At 47.0% G+C, this 21742-nt stretch overlaps 1 protein-coding gene across 5 annotated transcripts in view; it reads left to right on the top strand.

Moving 5' to 3' along the window:
• Positions 1-21742, top strand: part of RGS9 (regulator of G protein signaling 9) — a 34048-nt gene that overhangs the window by 2078 nt on the left and 10228 nt on the right. For 4 of the 5 annotated variants that reach the window (XR_008823593.1, XM_056349681.1, XM_056349690.1 and 1 more), the window contains exons 2-12: positions 4339-4435; positions 7104-7154; positions 7312-7418; positions 8173-8224; positions 9254-9312; positions 9705-9781; positions 11565-11646; positions 12068-12130; positions 18337-18366; positions 19036-19097; positions 21418-21531. Coding sequence is in view for 4 of the 5 variants with exons in the window: in XM_056349681.1 (XP_056205656.1) it covers positions 4339-4435; positions 7104-7154; positions 7312-7418; positions 8173-8224; positions 9254-9312; positions 9705-9781; positions 11565-11646; positions 12068-12130; positions 18337-18366; positions 19036-19097; positions 21418-21531 (794 nt within the window). In the remaining variant the exon portion in view is untranslated. Of the gene's footprint in view, positions 1-4338; positions 4436-7103; positions 7155-7311; positions 7419-8172; positions 8225-9253; positions 9313-9704; positions 9782-11564; positions 11647-12067; positions 12131-16307; positions 18150-18336; positions 18367-19035; positions 19098-21417; positions 21532-21742 lie in introns of those variants that run through there. The other variant, XM_056349708.1, reaches the window with a different exon arrangement.

Raw genomic sequence — 21742 nt, forward strand, 5'->3', positions numbered from 1 at the left:
TGGTCTTCATGGCTAAACCATGGGGGAATTGGAGAGCCTCCTCTGAGGCTCTGCAGTGCCTGCTAGGCCATGAAATACTCATGACTAAAACTTAGGTTGTTTTATTCTATTTTTTTTCCCCTCCTAAACTGCCTTGGCAGGAAGAATATTGGCACAAAAGTCTGTCGGGATGGGGAGGAAGCCTCTGAAATGCATTTTGGCTGTATGCGCTTGGCCAGATGCTGGGAGAGCTTGAATCAGCTCGAGTTCTTGGTACCTCTGCACCCCCCAGCAGCCAGGGTCTGGCCTCCACTGGGCATGAGCTGGGAAAGCAGGAGACAGCGCCGGGCCAGGGCTGTGCTCTCCAGCGGCTGCTGGGCTGTGTATTTTTCCTTGCTGTGCTACATGAGCTGCATTGTGACTCATACCTTGTGGGTAGGTCTGATGGATGCCACCCGCCTTTCTTCTCTGCCTCCTCCTTACTCTGGCTCCTAATGGCTCTTCCTGAGGCAGCGCTGCAACCGGGGAAGGACCAGCCTGAGGTCTGCAGCATGGCTGGAGTCTTCTCCAGCCTGGCTTCGATTCTTCAGGCTTAGACTCTCCAGCAGCTGCTGGCCCTCATCTGCCTGGGCATTTCTTGAGGTGTGCGAGCATCTGAATTGTGCTTTTGCTGGAAGGAGCTATCAATCAGACTCCTGCTCTCTGTTTGAGTGAGGCCCTGGATGTGGCTAAAGCTGAGCCTGAGGCCAGGCTGAGCCTCATTCCATCCTCCCTTTCCCCATCCCAGGCAGGGAGATGCTGGTGCTATGCGTTTCTGTGGAGCACTGCACTGAGCATGACATGCTCCAAGCAGCCCTGATGAAAGGCAGCGTGCTTGGCCCCACAGGACTGTACTTTGGTAAAAAAAAGCAGGAAATTTTAGGTGGTTAACTATTGATTTTTTTTTTTTTAATTTCTTCTTTTTTCCAATCATCCATGCATGTGCAAAGCAGGATTGTTAGTTGTAGACCTAGAAAACAATTGAATTAGCCTTCTGAGACCAGAGTCATGATTAAGATTTCCAAGATCACTACCTCAGAAATCAGAGCAGGGAGGGATGACCTTTGCAAACAGTACCAGGCAGTGAGCAGGGCTAGAACTGGGCAAATACTTGCGATGGAGAAAGCAGCAGATTTTAAACATAGCGTGAGGTGTGTGCTGTGAGCTGGAGCCTGCTGGAAAAATTTGTCTTTCTTACATCTGAAGCAAAGATGCCTCTGACTTGATGCTGAAAGGGGCTGAACTTCTCACCTTGGAAGTGTTTTGCTGTTGCATGGCAGAGTCTCAGCACCCGGAGCCTGACACTTCTGTGATGTGGATGCTCTGACCCTGGGGAGCTGATGGGTCCCCAAAGGGTACAGCTCAGAGAGATGCACCCAGGGTAACTTACCCAAGCAACACATCATCAGTCATCTGCCCCCACTGCTCCCTCCCATGGGAGAGCATCTGTGCTGGATCCATCCTCTTCTTCCAGAGCCATGGGTACCCCATGGCTGATCATTGCAGAGAGGACCCTCACCTGCCCTGAGGCTTCCCACGTGCTTCTGAAATGCGGTGATGTTTTTTGTTATCATTTGCAAGTTTGAGTTTTGCTGTGCACTCAGTGAACTGGTAACTTCTTGCAATCAGATGGGGAGCAAACAGTTTTCCTGTTGTCTCCTCTGTGTCTTTTGGGGTGAGGTCATCTCCGTGCAGAGTCTAGCTGATGTGAAGGGAGACCTCAGTGCGCTCATGCCTCATGGTGGCTCTGTGCTTGAGGTGAGCTCAGTCTAGAGCCTGACTCTTTTAGCAGTCCTCCTGCTGATACTTACCTCTGCGTGCATCTCCACCCATCAACCAGAGTCAGGAAGTGGCTTCTGGCTCTACAAAATTCAAACCAGACAGCGTTTCCCTGGCTGAAAGCGTGACAAAATGTGTTAGAGCCCTTAGCAAAGCAAGTAAATGTTCCCACTGTATTTTAACCAGCCCTCCTGGCCTCTTGCCGGCAGCCTGGTGTTGATAGCAACTCCTGATCAGCAGTGTTCCCTTAGGAGAAAAGGAGGAGACAGGCTGAGTTTTGATCAGCAAAGTGCATGGTTTGCAGCCAGAGAAGTAGGCACCCCCCAACAGCAGCTCCCTGGCTCATCTCACTTGTTTCTTTTTAATATATATTATTTCTCCAATGATGAGTGGAAGCCCGGCAGGGTATGAACACAAGAGTCTGGAGCTCTTTGCTGGTTGAAGAAAGGGAACACGCTGTGCTGGGAGGCGGTGTGGGTTTCTGAGTCAATTCCTCATTCTTGGCTGGTAAAGACCCATCTCTTGAGCCCACTGGGGAGCAAACAGCAGCCCCTTGCTGGGGCAGGGTGTGCTGTACTGCTTGCAGGGAACTTGCTTGTGCCTGGTGGTACCTGCCTGGTGGTCGTAGTACTGCAGCACGGTGGTGATGAGCGGTGCTGTGCTCCCCCCAGTATCCCTGATGCTGAAAAAGTGCTGTCCATGGAGCAGCCATGCCTCTACGGAGAGAGTAAGTGACTTCCCCAAGATACCAATGTTTGTTTAGAGGGAACTGAATCTGAGTTTCCTAAATTAGTGCCCTGCCTGCTGGGCCATCCTGCCCCACCTCATCTCACACAGCTACACGGGCATCTCTCCATGCCCAACTCTGAACTTGCTGAGGCTGAAATTGGGGGTTCAGTTAAAATGTCTAAAAGAGTCTTCATATTCCATTGCTTTGGTCGTGTTTTTCTATTTTAATATATTTTATGTAAGTATTTTTACAAATATTAGTGTGAAATAATACCAGGCTTCTCCATTTTAGTATTAATTTGACACTGGCTTTATAAACCGTTGAAAATCCATTTTTACTGTCAAGCCCAGAGTGCATCCTGTCACTACAGGCTTAAATTCTCACTGAACTTGGCAAGACTTAGGACCAAAGTCACTGTGGTGCCTGTGAAGACAATACCCTTTATTATGCATGAGTGTCATCAAGTCACACTCGTTAAATCCTCTAATCCTAGTTAAAAAGCTACAGCCTCACCCAAAATGAATGTGTGGAGAGACCAAATTGGTCCTATTGGACCAGTTTTGATTTAATATCTCTGGAAGCAGAAGACAAAGAGAAGAGCATTATTCACAAAGCCAATGCTGTTGTGATACTTGGATAATTTAAAACGAGGAGATGAGGTGCGTGCTCCAACTCCACCCATCCGAGCAGAGGATCCCAAGTGAAGCAGGAGGCTGTTGTGCTTCTGGGATGATGCTAGTAGGAAGTCAAATATAAGAGGAGGAAAATATGTTTTAAAATCTTCATCTTAAAAAAAAAGATAATTGGGAACCAGAAATAAAAGAAGTCTGGCCCTGAGGGTGAGACTCGTCCTCTTTAACATGGTCTGTTAAAAACAAGTTATCAGCATCCCTCAGGGCTCAAAGGCAGGAGATGCTGCCAGATAGGAGGGTGAGTTGCTCCTGGTGGTGTGTCTCTGCCATGTCCCTGGAGGGACTGAGCTTTCTGCCCACAGGTGGGGCTAAGAACCCAAGGTGGGTGAGTGCAGCCGTCCACAGGAACAGCCAGAGTCCCTTGTACACCTCCTTCCTATAGCTGGGCTCTGTTTCTGCGTTTGCAGTCTGCTTTCCCACATGTGAATTCTGGTCCCTGCTGTAACCGGTCCTTGGCCAGCTTCTTAGAGCCTTGGCTCTGGTGGTGGCTGTGCTTTCTCTAAGGACGAGCCGTTCTTATCTCCCCTGGGGACTGAGCTTCTTGCTCAGTGCTGGAGCAAAGTGGTGTGCTTTTCCTGTTGCTCTTCTAAAGTCCTGTCTGGTTATTATCTGCAGACCAGAGACAGAACCTTTGCTGTTTGGTCTCCAGCCAAAATATTGCTTATTTGCTTGGTGCGTGGTGCAATATCTACAAGTCTGTACACATCTGGGACATTTGTGTAAAAGAAACACAGGTTTTATTTCCTCCCCTTTTTTCTTTCTTATTGCCCCAACAAACAGCCCACTGAGCCAGAGAAGAACGTTTATGGTTAGCAGAGACTTTGTTTTCTTGTTTTTTGTTTGGATTTTTTTTTTTTAAATCTCAGCTGTCATGGAGTGGTTACATCCTGTCCCTCCTCTGCTAACCCTGGCTGTGAGTGTCTTCTGTAGGAAGGAGTGACGCTGTGAGTCACTGTGAGAGCTGACGGGGTTTAGAGGTGGCATCTCTAATGGCAAGAGGAGGTTCCTTCCTGTGGCACCACTGCACGCTCCTCTGGGATGCTGCCCAGAGCTGTGGTGGTCCTGAGGCTCCCTCCTGTCCGCTCCTGTAATACGTCCCATCCCTGTCATGCTTTGCAGATCGAAGCACTTATGATGGAGATGCAAAATCCAGACACAGGCATCAAGATGCAGACACAAAGGGTGATGATCACGAGCATCCCACATGCTGTGGCAGGTAAGAGCTTCACTGAGGGAAGGGACTGGGCCAAGGAAGTTCATAAAAGAAAACTGTGTGTGGACGCCATGGCCACCCCGGGGTTACTACTGCCTGGCTGCATGCTGGAGCCTGTATGCCCAATAAATATTTGCTGTGCATCCTTTGAGATGTACCTACGCCCTTTATCTCATTCTCACTTGTGTCTCTTTTCAGTCCTAGCTCTTTGAATGAGAGACACTGTGACTGATAATCACGTGCTTTTAGCTGTCTCGTGTCAGTTTAACTCAAGTGACCTCCTCTTAGCATAGAGGTGAGTAGGTGCTTCAGCCTCCAGATCTGTTGTAGTCCTAGTGAGGCTAGATCGCAAGTAAAGATAAATGTTAAAATCTGATTAAAACGGGCAGCCTGGCGTCTGACTGAAAGATGGTACTTCAGAAATGAGCCATAAACAATTAGTCTCACTTTAATGTTTTCTGCTAATAATAATTTTTCTTCAGTATGCAGGAAAAGAACAAATATTCAGCCCACTTCTCTGCCTCTAAGTGGCAACTTTTCCTCCTTCAAGCAGGCTGAAGGAGAAACAGATGGGGAGCTGTGCTGTGTCACGTGCAGCGTTACAGGCAGCTCTTATCGCAGTCTCCTTTGTGCCTGCTAGCTCCTTTCACGGGGCGCTGTCAGTACCTCTGCTTCCCTCTTCTCCAAGCCTCCACAAAAGCTCTTGTGAAGGATCCTCCGTTATAAATATTCACACATACTGTACCAGAGTTTCCCCCTCCTGCTTTGGTCTTTCTGCAGCCCTTTGAAATTCAGAACAAAACCTCCTGCTGAAACCAGAGAGCTTGCTTCAGGCAACTCAGGAGACAACTTAGCCAAATAGATTAATTTTTCCAGGCTGTATTTGCAAAGCCCGGTAGGCCCTGTGTGTTGTTTGCCCCAATTTTTTTTCTTCTTTTCTAATCAGAAAGCAGAGGCACTGAGATGAAGTCACTTGCCCATGGGCACAGTCAGTCAGTGAAAAAGGGTAAGGAGAACTTCGATGACATCTGAAGCTCATTCTCAGCAGCACCCTCCATGCATTACAGTACAAACCATATCCCAGCTTACACAGCTATTCTGCAGCTGAATTTGGTGGAGTGCTTTGCATCTATCTGCAAAGGAGCTGGCCTTGCCCCCCCTAGCTGTTAGTAAATAGTTAAGGCAGCGCTGCAGAAAAGATTTTCCTGTACTGAAGATAACGTGCCACCTAGATTAAGTGCAGGGGGAACAAGTACTTCTCTTGATGTCTGACCAATGTAAAATACCACTTCCCAAAAGTCCATGGCTAGATGGTGTGGAGAGAGGATGTCCATTGACACTCATCCTCTTTGCATGCTGTCTGCTTTATTTTTGGTTCATTCCCCAAAACTGCTACAAGTTCCCTCTTGCATGTCAGAAATTTTAGTCAACTTCTGATAGGCAAGTGAGTTGCAGTCTTCTTGCATGACAGTCATCACTCCCTGAACCATGATATTTTTCGTGCTGTACAAGTTGCGTATATATTGATTGGCTTCTGCATGTTGCAAAAGAGACTGATTTGTGTTTATTGAGGGAATGGTGAAGATGTCAGAGCAGTGGACACAGACCCACTGAAGAGAGCTTGGCTCTTCACATGCAGGAAGCTAACTAGTTAAATTCAGTGTCAGTAAAATGGCTCACAACAGAAAAGGCAAATAAACCTCCATGTTAAATGTGTACCTTTGGGGGAAAATGCTTACCGAGAGAGCTGTCTAGAAATGAATGATGAGATAATCCTTTAATTTCATCTATTTCAGGAAGCAGGCAGTAGGATAAGAGCTCTGAGCCCCTATTAGAAAGTTAAGTCATCACTGCAATGTCAAGAAAGGTCAACACCTCAATCTGCAATCCTAGGAGGAAAAGACCAATAATTGATCAGGGAATGAGTGCATTTTTGTGCTGTTTAGGTGGAAGGAGGTTCATGAGATTTTCCCCTCGGAACATAAAACTAAAACTGCTGGAGGTTTATGCTGACTATGGCTGGTCACACTCCAACAAAAGAACTGGGAGGGGTGAAGTGTTTGTGAATGTAGAAATCTTGTTTCCCTTTGAAATGTGCTGTTACTACTACAACTACAGCTTGGATCTGAGACTCAGGGAAGCTGTGACTCTTAAAAGGACTCGAGGGGACCAGTCACTCGTCTCTTACTAAAACTGAGACGGGACTGTGCTCTGTGAATCTGGAGATACTTTGCAGTGAATCTTTCAAGACAAGATGGTGCAAAACAAGGGGCACTTCCCCTTCCCTGGCTGTGGAAGCTGTTGCATTGCTTAAGTCCTTTCTAAACCAGTTATGAGGGTTTAAGTGTTGCTCAGGCCGCATGTGCTTCTGCGTTCTCACACTGTGCCATGCTGAGGTTGCTGCCTGCCTCAGGCTCACTCTGCCAGGGACTGATGCCTGCTTGGTCAGGAGAAAGCTGGAACGACAGCATGGCCAGTGAGGTACTGGCAGTGCATTTTATCTCTGTTTCTCTTGTGTGGTGCATTTGAAAGCACATTCGCAAGAAGGGGTCTTTGCGCACGGTGTGATCCAGAGCACAGTGAGGGGTGAGGACTGGAGAGGTCTTGTTTTTGCCCATGGATTTGGGCACACTCCTAATTTCAAGCACCTGACATTTTCTTTGCTTTACAGGTAATGATATATTGCAGTGGATTCTCCAACGCTTGCAGATCACTCAGGAAGGTGGGTAAAAATGTAAAAACTGAGGCTTTTTCAGATTAGAGTTGTAAAACTTTAAGGTCTCCATAGACAAAACCTCTTAGATGAATTCTGTCCTGAGTAGCAGCTCACCTTTGCAGTGTTTTGGTGCACTCAGAATGTTTGCCTTCTCCATTTTCAGAGGCACTGCACCTGGGGGACCTGTTTGTCAAATATGGATACATCTACCCTCTTCAGGAGCCAAAGAATCTCACCCTTAAGACAGATGGCAGCCTGTACAGGTTTCAAGTGAGTTACATCTTCTTTAAATCCACTGAGAGGGAGTTCAGCACTAGTTTTTAGAACAGGCAACTGGGGCAGTTGCCCAGGAGCTGTAGTCATGGAGGCTATGCTGTCTAGCCGTGCTAGTAGTTCAGTATGCAGGAGGAAGGGATCCACAGAGAAGCCTCAGGCCAGTTCCTCCAGTTCCATTTGTCAGATTACAGTTTATAGGGAAACTAAATTGTTGTACTTTGTTCAACTTCAAAATAGCTGTGCTTTGTTCCAAATGTGTGTGCCTTCCAGGTCTTAAAGTAGCAAATGGAGTCGCTGGTTGAAAATAGAATGATTTGGGGAGACTGAATAATGAATATACAAAAGACACAGTAATAATGGGATGTTATCAAGGTTTGTGGTTGGACTGTTTCCACTACGACGGGAAATGAGGGTACCCTTGTTGGTACTTTGAAAGAGGAGTCTGGTTCCCGCACTATGCCAAATCAGGCTCCAGCATCTCAGTCTGAATGCTCAGGCAGCAGTGAAAGGTTGTCCATATTAACCGACTGCAGAGCAGGAGTGGATTTGATTTGGCAGTCTCCTGACCTCAGTTCTCCTGCTGTAACTGGCCCGCACCACTGTGCAAGCTGACACACAGCTAAGGAGCTGAGGCTCTGAGTATAGCAGAGGAGAATTTTCCTCTCCCTCCAGTGTGCATGGTGCTTGCGTGCCTTTTGGCATGAGTTCGAGGCTATTGTGCACTAACAAAAGGGTTGTTTTTCTGCAGACCCCCTATTTCTGGCCTGTGCAGAGCTGGCCTGCTGATGACACAGACTATGGTAAGTGGTAGCGTTGTGCGTGTTTAGGAGGTGTAGTGCAACCCCATGTGTGTTTGCATACAGTCCTGCACTGTGTTTGCTGTTCATCTCTTTGTGTTGTGTCCACATGCGATGACCAGCCCTTGCATTTTCTTTCATACTGTTTTGTGAATAATTCTCAGTAATGCTGAACTGAGGGAATGCTCTGGATGTGACCACTTTGTGGTGGCCTTGGTGAGAGAAAGTGCTTAAGCTTCTCTTATGTTCCACTAAGATCCATCAGACTGGAACTCATCTGAAATACCCTGCTGGGTAGGGAAGTCTTTAAACACAAGGTTAGATTTCCCTGAGTAGTTAAGTGTATTCCTGGATCTGAGCCCAAGACTGTCTTCCTGTAGATTTGGATCAAGCCCTGCACTCGGAGATGGTACTTTCTTTACATAATGCACAGTGGCTTCCAGTATTTCCTGATGTCTCTGTCCATATCAATTTTTTGTTGCCTTTATAGTGCTTTTTATTATAGGACTGGTCATGAATTTGCTCCTGTGGGCTGTGCAGTTCACAGACTGATTTGTTTATACCAAGAGTGTCTTCTGTGGCTTTTATCTACATATCTGTATATCTTCTGGGGAAATAAAAAAGCCCGTTTTAGATTGGAATGTTTTTAATAGAACTTTGAGCAAAACATTAGCCTATGTTCAGAAAACTTGGAGGTCAAACTGTGAAGAACCTCAGCGTCTTAACGATTTGGTCCAGTATCCTTTGACCTGTGAAACCCTGGCGGAGTTCCCAAAGGAGGAGTGACTGCTGGCAGAAGGCACGTGCTGCCCATTCTGTGTGGCTGTTCCCAGCCTGGGCACTGGCTTGTGAAGCATCAGTGACAAAGCGAAGCCACCAAGTTCATTTTTCTTCAGTGAGCTTGGAGCTCGTGCCTGGGGAGATATTGTAGAAGACAAAGATTTCTGTGTTTGCCATGTGGGTAAATTTTTAATTATTCTTGATTTGTTGATCTGAGTGTAACTGAAAGCTTATTTGCTTCTCCCTCCACAGCAATTTACTTAGCAAAGAAGAACATTAAGAGGAAAGGGATTTTAGAAGAATATGAAAAGGTAAAGATGTTGCCCTTGTTCCATTGCAAGCCCCTCATTTGCTACAGCTTTAGCCCTCTGTTGCAAATGAATGGAGCATGGCAAAAAATTACCTCTTCAACTGCATGAAATATTACTCCAGCAGTGTCAAAAGCCAAAATTTTGGAAGTGAAAAAGTGGCCAGTACAGGAAAATACTCTGAAGTCAATGATAATTTTAGCAGGGGTAATTGCTCTCCTTGCAGTGGTATTTTTGAACTGTTGCAATTCCTGTAATTACGTTCAGAACAATCCAGATTTCTTGGCTTGGTTGCTGGCCTGGCCTAGCTGAGCTATGGAGAGTCAAGAAAACCCTAGCATGGGAGTGCCTTGTCCAGAATTTTCACACTAACTGCTTTTTTATTTTTATTCCAGGAACATTACAACATGCTCAATCAAAAAATAAACTACAAGTGGGATTTTGTTATTATGCAGGCCAAGGAGCAGTATAAGTGAGTTGACTTGTGTTCCCTTATTTGCATCATTGGGGAGGGTATGAGTAGGCAGAGTGTCACTGTCTTGGTACACAGTTAAATTACAGTTTTAAAACATAAACTACAGCTTTAAAGTAACTTGCAAGTGCCCATCAAGATCGTGAAACAAACCTGCCTTGGTCAGCTTGGGTTTTTTTCATATAACAAGGAAACTTGGTTCGCTTCACAAGCTGTGAGTGAAGGAGTTCAGATGTTTCCAAATGACTGGATGCCCATTTGCAAAGCCTCACCCTCGCCCACTGCACCTGAGTTTCTCTCTATACCTGTGTTTGTCCACCAAAGATGTGCAATCGGTGTGGTTTGTGAGAGCACAGGCGGGGGTGGGTGCCTTCCCTGCTGACACAGTCGCATGCCTCTTTGCAAATGGTTTTTGCACATGCGTAAGTGTGCAAGGGGAGGTTTTGATTTTTGCACCTTATGCGACACCCTGAAGAAGCCAGAGTCTGATGCTGCAGCGTGCAAGCCCTCATTAGAGGCGGCTTCTTTTATCTCAGGGCTGTCCATGAGCATTTGTGGATCACGCTACTGGGCTTAGGACCTGTTATTGGTCTGGTTCAATTATTACTTGCACATGTCTCACAGCTGAACTGAATGGCCTGAATCAAGAAGCCATAAATGTTCCCAGCAGAGACTTCTGGAGAAAACTCTGAAGTGCATACTTAGGCACCCAGCCAAAATTATTTGATTTTTAGAAGCAGAATCCTTTACATTCCCAGGAAAGTTTAGTGAACGTGAGATGGGATTACTCCTTTGGAGATAGGATCTTTCCTACTTCTGGTGATTTCTTTTACCTTTTTTTACCTCCCAGCATGGCAGGCACTGCCTCTGCTGTTCAGCAGTGTTTCTGTCTTCACTGGGATGGTAGCCAAGTCATCAGAATACAGCTCATCAGATAACTGTCTCATTAAACACGAGACTGTTGTTCTTGTAAATGGAGGTCAGACTTTGGCTAAGGGATGCCAAATGCATTTTTAAAGTTAGATACTGAGACTGTCTGAACTAGTAAATTAAACACGTCTGAGGCTGTTTGATGATGGTGCTGGGGCAGACTGGTGCAGAACAGCCTGCATCCACCCTGTTAACCACAGCAGGGTGGCCACATGCAAACAGCCTTTTGGGAATGCTCCTTTGCCCATGCTAAATCCCAAACTGTGCTTAGGACTTTTCTGGGAAAGGATTAGTTGGTCCAAGCCCAAACCATGCTAGTGCCTCTTCCATTTAATAAAGAGGTGATTTCGGTTTTAGTGCCTGGGAACACTGCTTGGTACCATTTCCAAATCATTTCTGTGAGAAGCGCCCTCCTTTACTGTGAGACAGAGGTGAGACGTGTCCAAGGATGTACCTCTGCATGGCAGTCCTCAGATACTGCCTCGGGACATTGCAGATGGATAAGTATGAGGCAGCAGAAGTGACCACAAGTAGCAGGCTGTTAGTATAAAACTACCAAAGGGCTGTCTGTCTAATCAAAAGAGGATGTGTCTGCTCCCAGCTGAGCTCAGGAAGATGATGATTTCTCAAAAGCTACAGTCATGTGTGGCCATGTGAACAGCGTGATCTGCAGTCCAGAATTAGCTGGGGTAAGATGTGGTCAGGAGGCTGCATCAGAGCATCACGTAGTCAGGCTGGGACCCATGGGGCAGGGGAGACTGGAGGTGTGCCTCCTTTCTCATCCCACTGGTTTTAGGAGAGTAAAACGAATGAATTCCCCTGGTAGAATCAAATCCTGTTCTTGGCTTTGCAGGGCAGGGAAGGAGCGGAAGAAGGCGGACAGGTATGCCCTGGACTGCCAGGAGAGAGCCTACTGGCTTGTGAACCGAACTCCTGTAAGTAGAGGATGACAGTGTGTGGCGTTAGTGCCTTAGCGATGCCCTCCCTGCAGCCACCTGGGACAAACTCCTCCACACGAAGAGGACGGCTGTGGGCATGGCCGTCAGGCTGTGCCTCCTGTCGCTTCTCGTCAGGGAAGGGGCCAGCCCAGGCCTGCCCTGGATCCACACCACCTTTCTTGGTTGCTCTCAAAGGTGTCAGCAGGGGCTCCAAAGAGGTGCTCTCAAAGGGAGGGAGGTCTGGCTGCAGCACCTGTGCTCAGAGCGGGGTGTTCCCAGATTCAGCAGGCAGAGCTCCCCCAGGGCACTGCTGCCCAGGAGCCCTTTGGGGCTCAGGGGTCTCCTCATGCATTTGCACGAACCACAGACTTTACAACAAATGAGTGACAAAGCTGTTGGTGTTTCTTGTTTGTAACAGCCCGGCATGCTAGATGTCCTAGAGTATGGATTAGACCGCGTAACGGATCCCAATGAAAATAAGGTAAACCAGGTGAGACAGTTTTGTTTTGTATCTTTTTTTCACACCTACTGAATTTGTTTGGGAGGACCCAGACAGTGTCCCTGGGATTGTTGTTTTTTGGGCACCGCAGGCCGAGTGAGTCAGCTCAGCTGTGACAGCCGAACAGGCCAGGGGTTGAAGCAGACTCATTATCTGGGGAGTGGGGGCCTCAAAATAAGCTTTGGCAGCTCCTCTTGGATTGAAAATACTTAGTCAGCTTTCTTGCCACACCAGTTAGTGTGAGTACTTGGCTACAGAACATGCTTTCTTTGCTGGTGAAGCTGAATTAAGGAATTCTCTATCTCCAGATGCTCGTTGCTGCCTTCTTATTAGTGCTGAATGAACTGTGTGGGGCTGTGGGGTGTAAAGGATCAGTGGAAAGATCCAGGTTTAAATTAAAATGACAGAATACCTGCAAAAGGGTAACGTGTGGCAAGAAGATGGAGAAGTTGGTGTGGTGGATAGGAGACACAAAACGTTACATAAAGATGCATATTGTGTAGCTAGACCGTAAGGAGACAGAATTGATGAACTGAGACCATGGAGGCTGTAACTGGGTGGGACTGGTTCAGAGTCCACTGTAGGACAAATGCAGTCAGTGGATGAGGAGCTGGAGCTGCTCTTCTCTTTCTCCATCAGTCCTTTTAAGTGATCCTGTATTTGTGCACTTAATGGTGTTCATTTGGAAGCAAAGTCAAAGTCTCTCTCAGCAATTAAATGCAAATGTTACTGCGATCACACTCACTGTATTCCCACAACTTCTCATTTTTGTAACAGCCTTTAAACATCTCAACAGCCAGAAGCAGAGTAATTGCTTTGGCCAACTGCGTTCTGTTGCTATAGAGACTGAAAAAGAGCAAAATGTAGGGTTGGGGTGTATTTTATTTTTTCTTGCTCTAAGTAGCAGCTGCCAAAAGCCTTTTTTGTATGTGTTTTGTGTGTAAGAGAAAAGGAGTGGTGGAAAGAGAGAGGGATAGAAGAGAGGAGTTAGCCAACTTCTCGCCCACAGTTTTACAGCTGACATGGAAGGAGATTTTAGGTTTGCAAACGGTCTGAAAGCCCGTAGCCATCTGCCAGGTGCTTGGTAGCACAGAGGAAGTGAGTAAGGAATCTCTGTTCAGTTCCCATCCTGGACATAGGGAGATGGCCAGTTCCCCCTGTTAGCAGGGGCTCCAAAGAGGGCATGAGCCAAAGGACACCAGTTTTGGGGTGACTTCACTGCCTTTCTCCTTTAAGCTGGTCCCTGAGCCATGCCTCCTCTCTGGAGGCTGAGCTGAAGATAGAAGGTTCTTGCTCCTTTTTTTGCTTTTGAACAAGTGATTGACAATACATGAGACAGCCAAAAGTCCACATAAGCCACCTTTGGACTAGCAGCTCTTTAAAAATTTTATTTCTGCAGGCTGCTTTCACAAACACCTGTGGCTCAACAGCCTTTGGCAAGCAGAAAGGGTGGGCCAAGCTCTGCTGGTAAATGCTGAGCTGACTGTGCTTTGTGGGCTGTATCTCCCCCCTGCTGAAGGCAGTGCAGAGTTTTATTGATGTTTTCTGTGGGCCCAGCCTCTGGCTCTGACATAGGTGAAACAATGGGAGAAGAAACTGAGTGCATGAATCCAGCACCCATTTATTTGATTTGTGTCTCTGTTCCCGCTCAATCTAGCCTCGCTTTGTTGGTCAATTAGTTGTCTTTATCTTGAAAGCTGAGAAGGAAAATATTCCTGGTCTTAATTAACTTCTGACTTCAGAATGACTTATTTGAAGCTGGTATTGGCATGAACATCTGTCTTTCGCTTGCCTCAGACCTTCTGGTGGGCTGCTCTCTCCCTAACTGATAATGTCCTCTGGGGTTAAACAGGTGCTCGCACTCCTTTGAAGGGGACTTTTATTATTGACCCATGGGCATCCCTCGGGTTATAATGAGTTAGAAGTTGTAGCTGGGCAGGAGGAGTAAGGCAGAAGTAGCCATTCATTGGACAGCTAATTAAGAGATGCTTTAGCCTTTTGTTACCCCAGGTCTCAGGCTCCTGGTTGAGCCTCACTGCTTAGAGAGTTACCAGGCAACTGCCAGAGGCCGTGTCTGTGCCTGCGGGTACACACTCAGCTTTTGCCTCCTGTAACCAGTATTTCTGAAAGATGCTTTAGCTTAGCCAGGTATCACCGCACTGTATTCCGGGACTACTGAATGAAATGCCCTGGCTTCTTATACGCAACAAATCAGCCACAGATCTTCGTAGTCGTTGCTGGCCTTTAATTTCATAAGTCTCTGTCAGTTTGGCTGCCAGATAAACACCTAACTTCTGCTGCATCCATCACATCTTTTGAAATAACAGGGTCAGAAGCGGATAGATGGGGACGACCAGCAATTTGAACGAAACTGGGTATATGAACTGTTACAAATTTGATTTCTAGCTGTTGCGCTGGAAGCACTAGCACAGTGGAGATGCATGTTGAGATGATCTTATACTAGATGCAGAATTTTCCTCTGGTGTGCAGGGCTCTCAGCTGGCTGTGTGTAGGGAAAGGCCCACACGTGCAGCAGAGGAGAGGTGCTCATGTGCACAGAAAGAGAGCTGTGTGCATGCCGGAGTGCTGTTTGCCACTGCAGTGTCAGAGAGGCAGTACCCACAGGTTTTTGCAGTAAAGTGACCTGCAGAGGAGGCTGAGCTGTGCTGGCACTGTCCCGTGGTCAGTGGCTGGTGCTCTGTGCAGGGTCCCCAGGCTAATCCTTGCAGCATGCCGAGCTGTGGGCACAGACAGGGAGCACTGCGGCATTCGGGGCAGAGTGCAGGTGTGATATGCAGTGCCCGAGTCCAAAATGAGCCCTGGATGACAGTGGCCTGTCCTTGTTCTTCACTCCGAGCTCCACCTGGACATACACACAAAAGCTGTTGTCCAGCTGTTGACGACCTCTGTAAACACAGAACGGTGGCCAGACAGGCGAAAACGTAATGACTATTATCTCCACGATGTGGTCAGGAAGACCCACACTGAGAGCAGAGGAGGTCCGTGTGAACGGTTATCTGGAAATTAGCAGATGTCCCAACTTTTGTAGGAGCTGGTTGCTTCAGCCATGTGGATCAGCTCTGGACACAGGGCTCTTGAGCAGGTCCTGGCTGGCTCCCAGCTCGGCTTTGCAGCCGCTGCCTGCATGCATGGGGAGTGCTCAGCTGGTGGCAGTGGGGTGTGACGAGGCTGTGCACGGTGTCCAAGTGCTGCTGTATGTTGCAGGGAGGAGGATGTTGAACAGCACGCAGCACTTGCCTGAGACAGGCTGAGGTCTTTTACTAATTGCCACTTTGATTTGAAGCCTGCAGGGCTGGGGAGCTTATCCGTGGTAATTGCGATAAGTCACTTGTTAAGGGCATTGCAAAATTAATCTCATTATAAGAAATGACTCTTTTGTTCCAAATATTATTTCCTTCCAAAGAAGGGAGGGTGGGTGGAGGGTACAGGACGCTTTGGTGTTGCTGCTGTCAGTAGCAGGGGGTAAGGATGGATAGGATGGGGGGGGCAAGTGGCAGTGCTCATAGGGCACAGAAGGTATTCAGGGTCCCTTGTACCAGCAGCTAAATTGGCAACTGGTCACAGGAGCACCATGGGAGAAAGGGAAATGAAATGATGTTCAGCTGTGGCGTGAAACAGCTGAGGTCTTTCCCAGTTACTGTGGATTTGAGAACTGGAAAGAGCTGAGCACAGCCAGCATTTGCACCCCTCAGTAGGATGTTTGGTGCTGGGCTCCCCTTTGATTCTACTCCAGTTCAGTGTGTGCCACTACTCAGTGGTGCTCAGCCCTTCTCATGCCATAGCCCCCTTTTCTGTGCAAGCCTTGGCAAATCCCCTGCCCACTGTGGACCACCCCCACCAAAGCTTCCCTGATTTTCCCAGGACCAACTATCCAGAGGGCTGACTTGCATGCTCAGGCTGAGGCAGGAGGGGATCCTTGTTGTAGGATGCACTTTAAAAAAAAAAAAATAAATCTTTCCTTGTTTGCAGATGTGGCATTAAGTTTGATTTTTACTCACCCACATAGAATTTTTCTGTTGTGATGGCATTTTTCTTGCTCTATATAACATTTAATTTACTGTGTTCTTTTTCTTTTTCCCACCAGCTGTTTGTCTTGTGTGTGTGTGTGATGTGCTGCCTGCCTCTAAGAACCCTGTAGAAGATAACACAACTTTACTACCACGTGAACTGCCTTCAAGCCACTGTGCCAGCATCCACCTTTCCTCACCCTGCTGCACCAGGCCTGTCCGAGGCACCCACTTGCCAAAACGGAGGAAGAAATGAGGGGCCTTTTCAAACCATCTAATGATTTTAATGTGTTGATTTTCCTAAAGTAAATGCCCTAGCCACACTTAAATTCCATCAAATGAAACAGTTCAACCAGCACTTATAAATCTGATGGGGCCTGTTTTGTATCTTGGGTTCCCCAAGGAGGCAGGGAACTCCTATTGTGCAGGAAATAGCTGGCCTGAAACAGAAACAAAGTTCTCTAAAGAGGACACTTCTAGGACAGTAAATGCAGCGAATTTCTCTGTGCCAGCAGGTGATTTTTGTTGGTTTTTTTTTTTTTTTTCCTTCTGTTTCTACAGTCTTATCTGAAACAATGATGACACTGTAGAAATGGGGGGAAGAAATGGTGTCTGCGTGGAAGGTGGCCTGGCATCAGGGGTGCAGCTAAGAGCCGACAAGGGTGAAAAGCTCTTCCTTAGTCCATGTGTCTGCTGTCATTTTATAAGATGTCCCAGGAGCCTTTGAATCAGCAAGGGAAGCTGTACAGCCCTGTGACCAATGATTCTGCTGTCCAAGAGTTTTTTTTCTCCCCCTTGATGTGTCAGCCCTTACCCCCTCACATGCAGTTCCTTGTATGTGGCCAGCAGAGCGTTGCAGCTGGTGCAGCTACTGTTTGTTTTCCTGTTTTTCCCTGCTGGGATTGTGTGCACCACAGTCATTCAGAGCTGGTCATGGTATTTCCAGCAGACAAAGCTTTGTCCCCTTGCAATGCCACAGTGAGGTTTTCTGTTAGTACTACGCTGGCCAGGCTAGGTTGGTGTTGGGATCAGATGGGCTGGCTTCATGGTAGTGCTACAGGTTGGCTGATCTGCTGCATATCTGGCTCCTGCTGCTGAAATCGTGAGTGTGCCTTCTCGAAACCAACCATGTTTCAGCAAAATAGGCATATTTTTCTTCCATATAGAGAATAGTCTCTCCTTCCTGAGCAGGACTGACGACGATAGTTAAAATGCCAAAGCAGATCTGTACCAGTGTCCCCGCGATGGTCCCCTCACAAAGCAGCCCTGGGAGAGCATCTTGCCTTTCCCAGAACAGGGGTAGCTCAGGGTGCAGGCTCACTGGTGAGAAGGTGGGAGAAGCAGGCTGCCTGCGGCATTCGACACCAAATGCTTCATCCCTCATCACTCGCAAAGTGTGCTTCACCAGGGCACTCGGCAGACCTGTGTCTGCCACAGGGTTACTTTGGAAGAATAATTCTGGGATGCAGATCTTGTTGGCTGAAATGGGAGGTGAAGAACTGAAACACTGCAATAAGCCTTTAAAGCCTTGCTGGGAGCATCCCTGACTTAGCCTGTCTTTCCTTCTGCCTCCTCAAGTTTATTTCACACAAAGTAACTGTGCTTCAAAGGAAGCTGTGTGAATAAACACCCTGCAGTTAATTTCTTCCCTTCAATTGCTTGTTCATTTGTGGATGACATGTAACATAGTCTGAGTTATTCAAATCACAACGTAAACACCCTTTGCACAGCAGATACTGCTTCTGAGGCTTTTAATTGTGGTGTTTATATTTTGCAATGTGTTGGTTCCTGTCTCCTTTAGCTAATATTGAATGATCTAATCTGTGTCTCGTAAATGAATCTATTTTAGCTCCATTAGAATAACCCCTTAATTGAAGGCATACAGGCAGCCTGTGATGGAAGAAGCGATGCTAAACAGCAAATATGGCTAATGGAACGATTAACAGTAAATATGGCTAATGGAACGATTTACGGTGTGTGGATGCTCTTAGCTTTGATGATACCCTGATTAGCTGAGCTGCTGTGTTTGATTTTAATTGTAATGAGAATTAATTGGAGAGCACTGCACAACGGCAGCCCTGCAACTGTGTTTTCACATCTCAAAAAAGGCGAGTTAAAGCACTCGTCCCAATTTAATGATTTTTGTTCTTTATTTTACAGAAAAAAACTATGGACGTTTATAGAAGAGAGGTAAGTGGTGGTCCTTCCCTCACTTCTAGGTGTTCCTCCCGTATGTGTTGGTTACATCAGTGTTGTATGGAGGCTGAAACCCCCCTTTGCAGGGGACGAGCTGTTTTAAAAATGCCTGGGTTTGGCTGGCGGAGTCTCTGTTCAATGGAGCTTTTGGTCAATGTGCTTTCAGGACATTTCCTGCCTCTGCACCTCCCGCTGCAGGCAGCCAGCAGCTCTCCCAGTGACGGGAAGGCTCAGGCAAGGACAGCAAAATCCAATAGATCAAAATTAGTGGTGGGGAAATCACAGGAGATGCATCAAGTGGCGCCAGTGTAGAGACAGCCAAGGATCAATGATAATTATATGCTAAATTATCCAGAGCATTTGTAGGTGCCTAGAATGGTAGATATTATGCAATTTTTATATAGCATGGAGAGTGCTTTTTAATTACTTGCACATTGCAAAATGCTCTTCTGGCATTTGCAATAAGCTCAGTGAAAACAGCCATTTTACTAAAACAGTTTAGGGATTCTGTGATTCCTTGGATATCCAAGAATTAGGGAAGAAGCAGTCCCTGTTGTAGGTAGCCTCAGTACCTGGGAGAGGGCATGTCTGAGGTTCAGATGGAGGTGGCCTTGTCTTCACACCTCCATGCTCCTAACTGTGGACATGTCTGATCCCTCTCAGATCATGTACTATCAGCAGGCCATCATGAAGTCCAGAGTGAAATCTTCTGTCTCTCTCCAAGGGTAAGTCCTGATTTCCTTCTGTCCACATGTTAATTAGTCTTCAGTGCTTATCTCATGAGATGATGAGGTTATCTTCTCCAGCAGCTGGTGACTCAGTCAGGGGAATCGATGTGGTGGCCACACGCAGTGTTGTTTGTGCTGTTCGGGCCGTGCCATTGCCTGGGCCAGGAGGCGCAAGGCAGAGGAGGGATCAGAGTCCCAGTCATGATGAAGAGGCTCCCTTGGAGCTAAGGAGAGGATTGCTGTGAATGTCTGCCTAGCAGCACCAGCCTCTTGGTTGAGATGCCCTATGAAATCAAGAGATATTCAGACTGGTCAGGGCTGGACCATGATGCCTGGAACTTGGTATATTTCTGTAGTTTGGAAAAGCGGCTGCGTGGAGGCTGCCTTGGGAGGATGCAGCAGTGTGTCTGTCCTGTGCTTGTTCCTGTGAGGGATGAGTAACCGGCGGAGACAGACTGATCCTCCCATTCCTAGTCCCCAGCCTGCTGCGCTGGATTCAGCCCCTGTGTGTGTTCTTGTTCATATAGTGATGCTCACCAGAAGGCAGCAGAGCTAGGGAGATCTCTGGTTATTCTGTGTTAGGAAGGAACACATGCCTCTCCATGAACATCCAAGCAATTAATTAGCAATTCCTCTTCTCAGTGGGGGTATTTCCTGATCAGTTTCTTAATGAAGCCAATTAAGTGCAAAGCTCCCAGTCCTAGCATTAGCCATTAGTGTGTTTGCCACAGGCATTTCTTACCTGGAATCTTAAGTGCTGGCCAGTTGCCTAGAGGTGCAGTCCCTATCTGTTTTACATAGTCATTGCCACCCAGAGATTCATATCAAATCTAAGATAAACTAGATGCTCAGCCTGTTCCCTGGGAGAAGGCAGTCGAGGATGAATGAAATTGGAGGAAGAGTCTGGGAAGCACTGCTGTCTTCTGGCGCCTTGCAAGTTGTGGTTCTCAGCAGTTCTGCTCATTTCATCTGTCACTGACTCCCAGGTCACTTAAAACTCTCCTGCCTCAGTTTTCCAAACTCTGAACTGGAGCTGGGGACACCTGGCTGCCTTCAGGAATTTTTTTGGTACTAAACTGTTTGGCAATGGAGCTTTTCATTCATTAGTTCTAGTCTTCTGACAGGATAATGCCTATCACCTAGATGAAAAAAAATCCTCAGGAAATTTGGGTCTCAGCTGCAGGACTGGGTCCAAATCAAATTATTATTGATGAGGATGTGAGCAGCAACTAGATAGTATGCATGCACCAGAGCATTCCATTGATTTAGGAGGAGCTGCGAGGCACTAATCATTAAAAGGACAGAGCAATGTTACTTGAGTTGACAGGTTTAGATTTGTAGCCTGATTAAAATATATGGATTGGAGTGAATTATGCAGGTGCTGAATGCCTTGGCATTTCCAGTGAGAAGATAGCATCGAGGACTTCTGTGCCAAACCTATGGTATGCTTTGTGCAGTAGCATTGGATAATTGCAGGATGTGTGCCAAGGTGCCTGTTAGCAACGGGCCCTTGGACAGTGCGCTCCAAGCTTTGAGCACATGAAAGCAGTTTGGCCTGGAAGGAATTTTAAATGCAGAAACCAGATGATTTTTTTCAAGAGTGAAAAAGGGAGGAGGAATCTAAAATTCCAGGACGTTAGTGAAATCCGTTGTAATTACGAGTCTGGCCAACTTAGAAGGTAGAAGTGTTTGTCTGGTTCCTGCTAGGATAGAGACATTTTTGCTTCATGCCAAGCCCTCAGAGTCATTTGCAGAGGAATGAGCTGTGCGGTAGGTGAGCAGAGGAAAGGAGAAGCCTGGATGTGCCCTCAGCGCTCCCTCGCCTCTCCTGCAGCTCCCTGGGCGCTCCCACGCCCCATGGGAAGGCTGTGGAGAGCCCACCCTCAACAAATACAGCACTTGCTTTCCTTTTCTCTGGCACTTTCCTCTCTGTAATGTGTGGCATAGCACGGCACAGGATCAGGCCTGGAGAAGGAGGCAGAAGGCATTTGGGGGTTTAGTCCCGCTTTCCTTGAAATGAAGAGGCAAAAGGAGGTGATGGAAGAGAGTCTTGTATATACCTGCACTTGAACTGACAAAATGACTGCTTTGAAAGACAACCAGGAGATTATTGTTTGGGAAATGGAAAAGATGAACTGAGCTAATGAATCAATTTTTCTAGGAAGGCAGGGGCTACACTGCAGGTCCCTGTGCTGATAGGGCTGCGCCTCTGAAGATACCTATCTATGGTTGGTGCAACCACTTATTTGGTTGTAGTGGGGCTGGCTGCAATTCTGCCTGCAAATTAGTATTTTGATTTTGTTGGATTTGCTTGCAGGCTTGTGAAGTACTCTGAGCAGTTTCTCTCCAATGATCCTATCCTGTCTGGATGTCTCCCCAGCAACCCCTGGGTAACAGATGACACTGAGTTCTGGGATCTCAACTCAAAACTGTATGTATTGGTATGCTTTTGTCAGCTTGTGGTTTACACTGGCCTTTATGCTGATAGAAATCAGAAAAGGGAACCGCTGATTTCAGTGTGATATCTAGTCTCTGATCATAAGCAGGGAAGCAATTCCCTTTCTGACATAGCTTGGCCATGCTAAAGAAACTGTCTCTTGGGAATACTCCGTGCTGAACTTCCAGCGTTATCTTCCTCAAGT

Source organism: Falco biarmicus, chromosome 1 (genome assembly GCF_023638135.1).
Source record: "Falco biarmicus isolate bFalBia1 chromosome 1, bFalBia1.pri, whole genome shotgun sequence".
NCBI classification, from domain to species: Eukaryota; Metazoa; Chordata; class Aves; order Falconiformes; family Falconidae; genus Falco; species Falco biarmicus.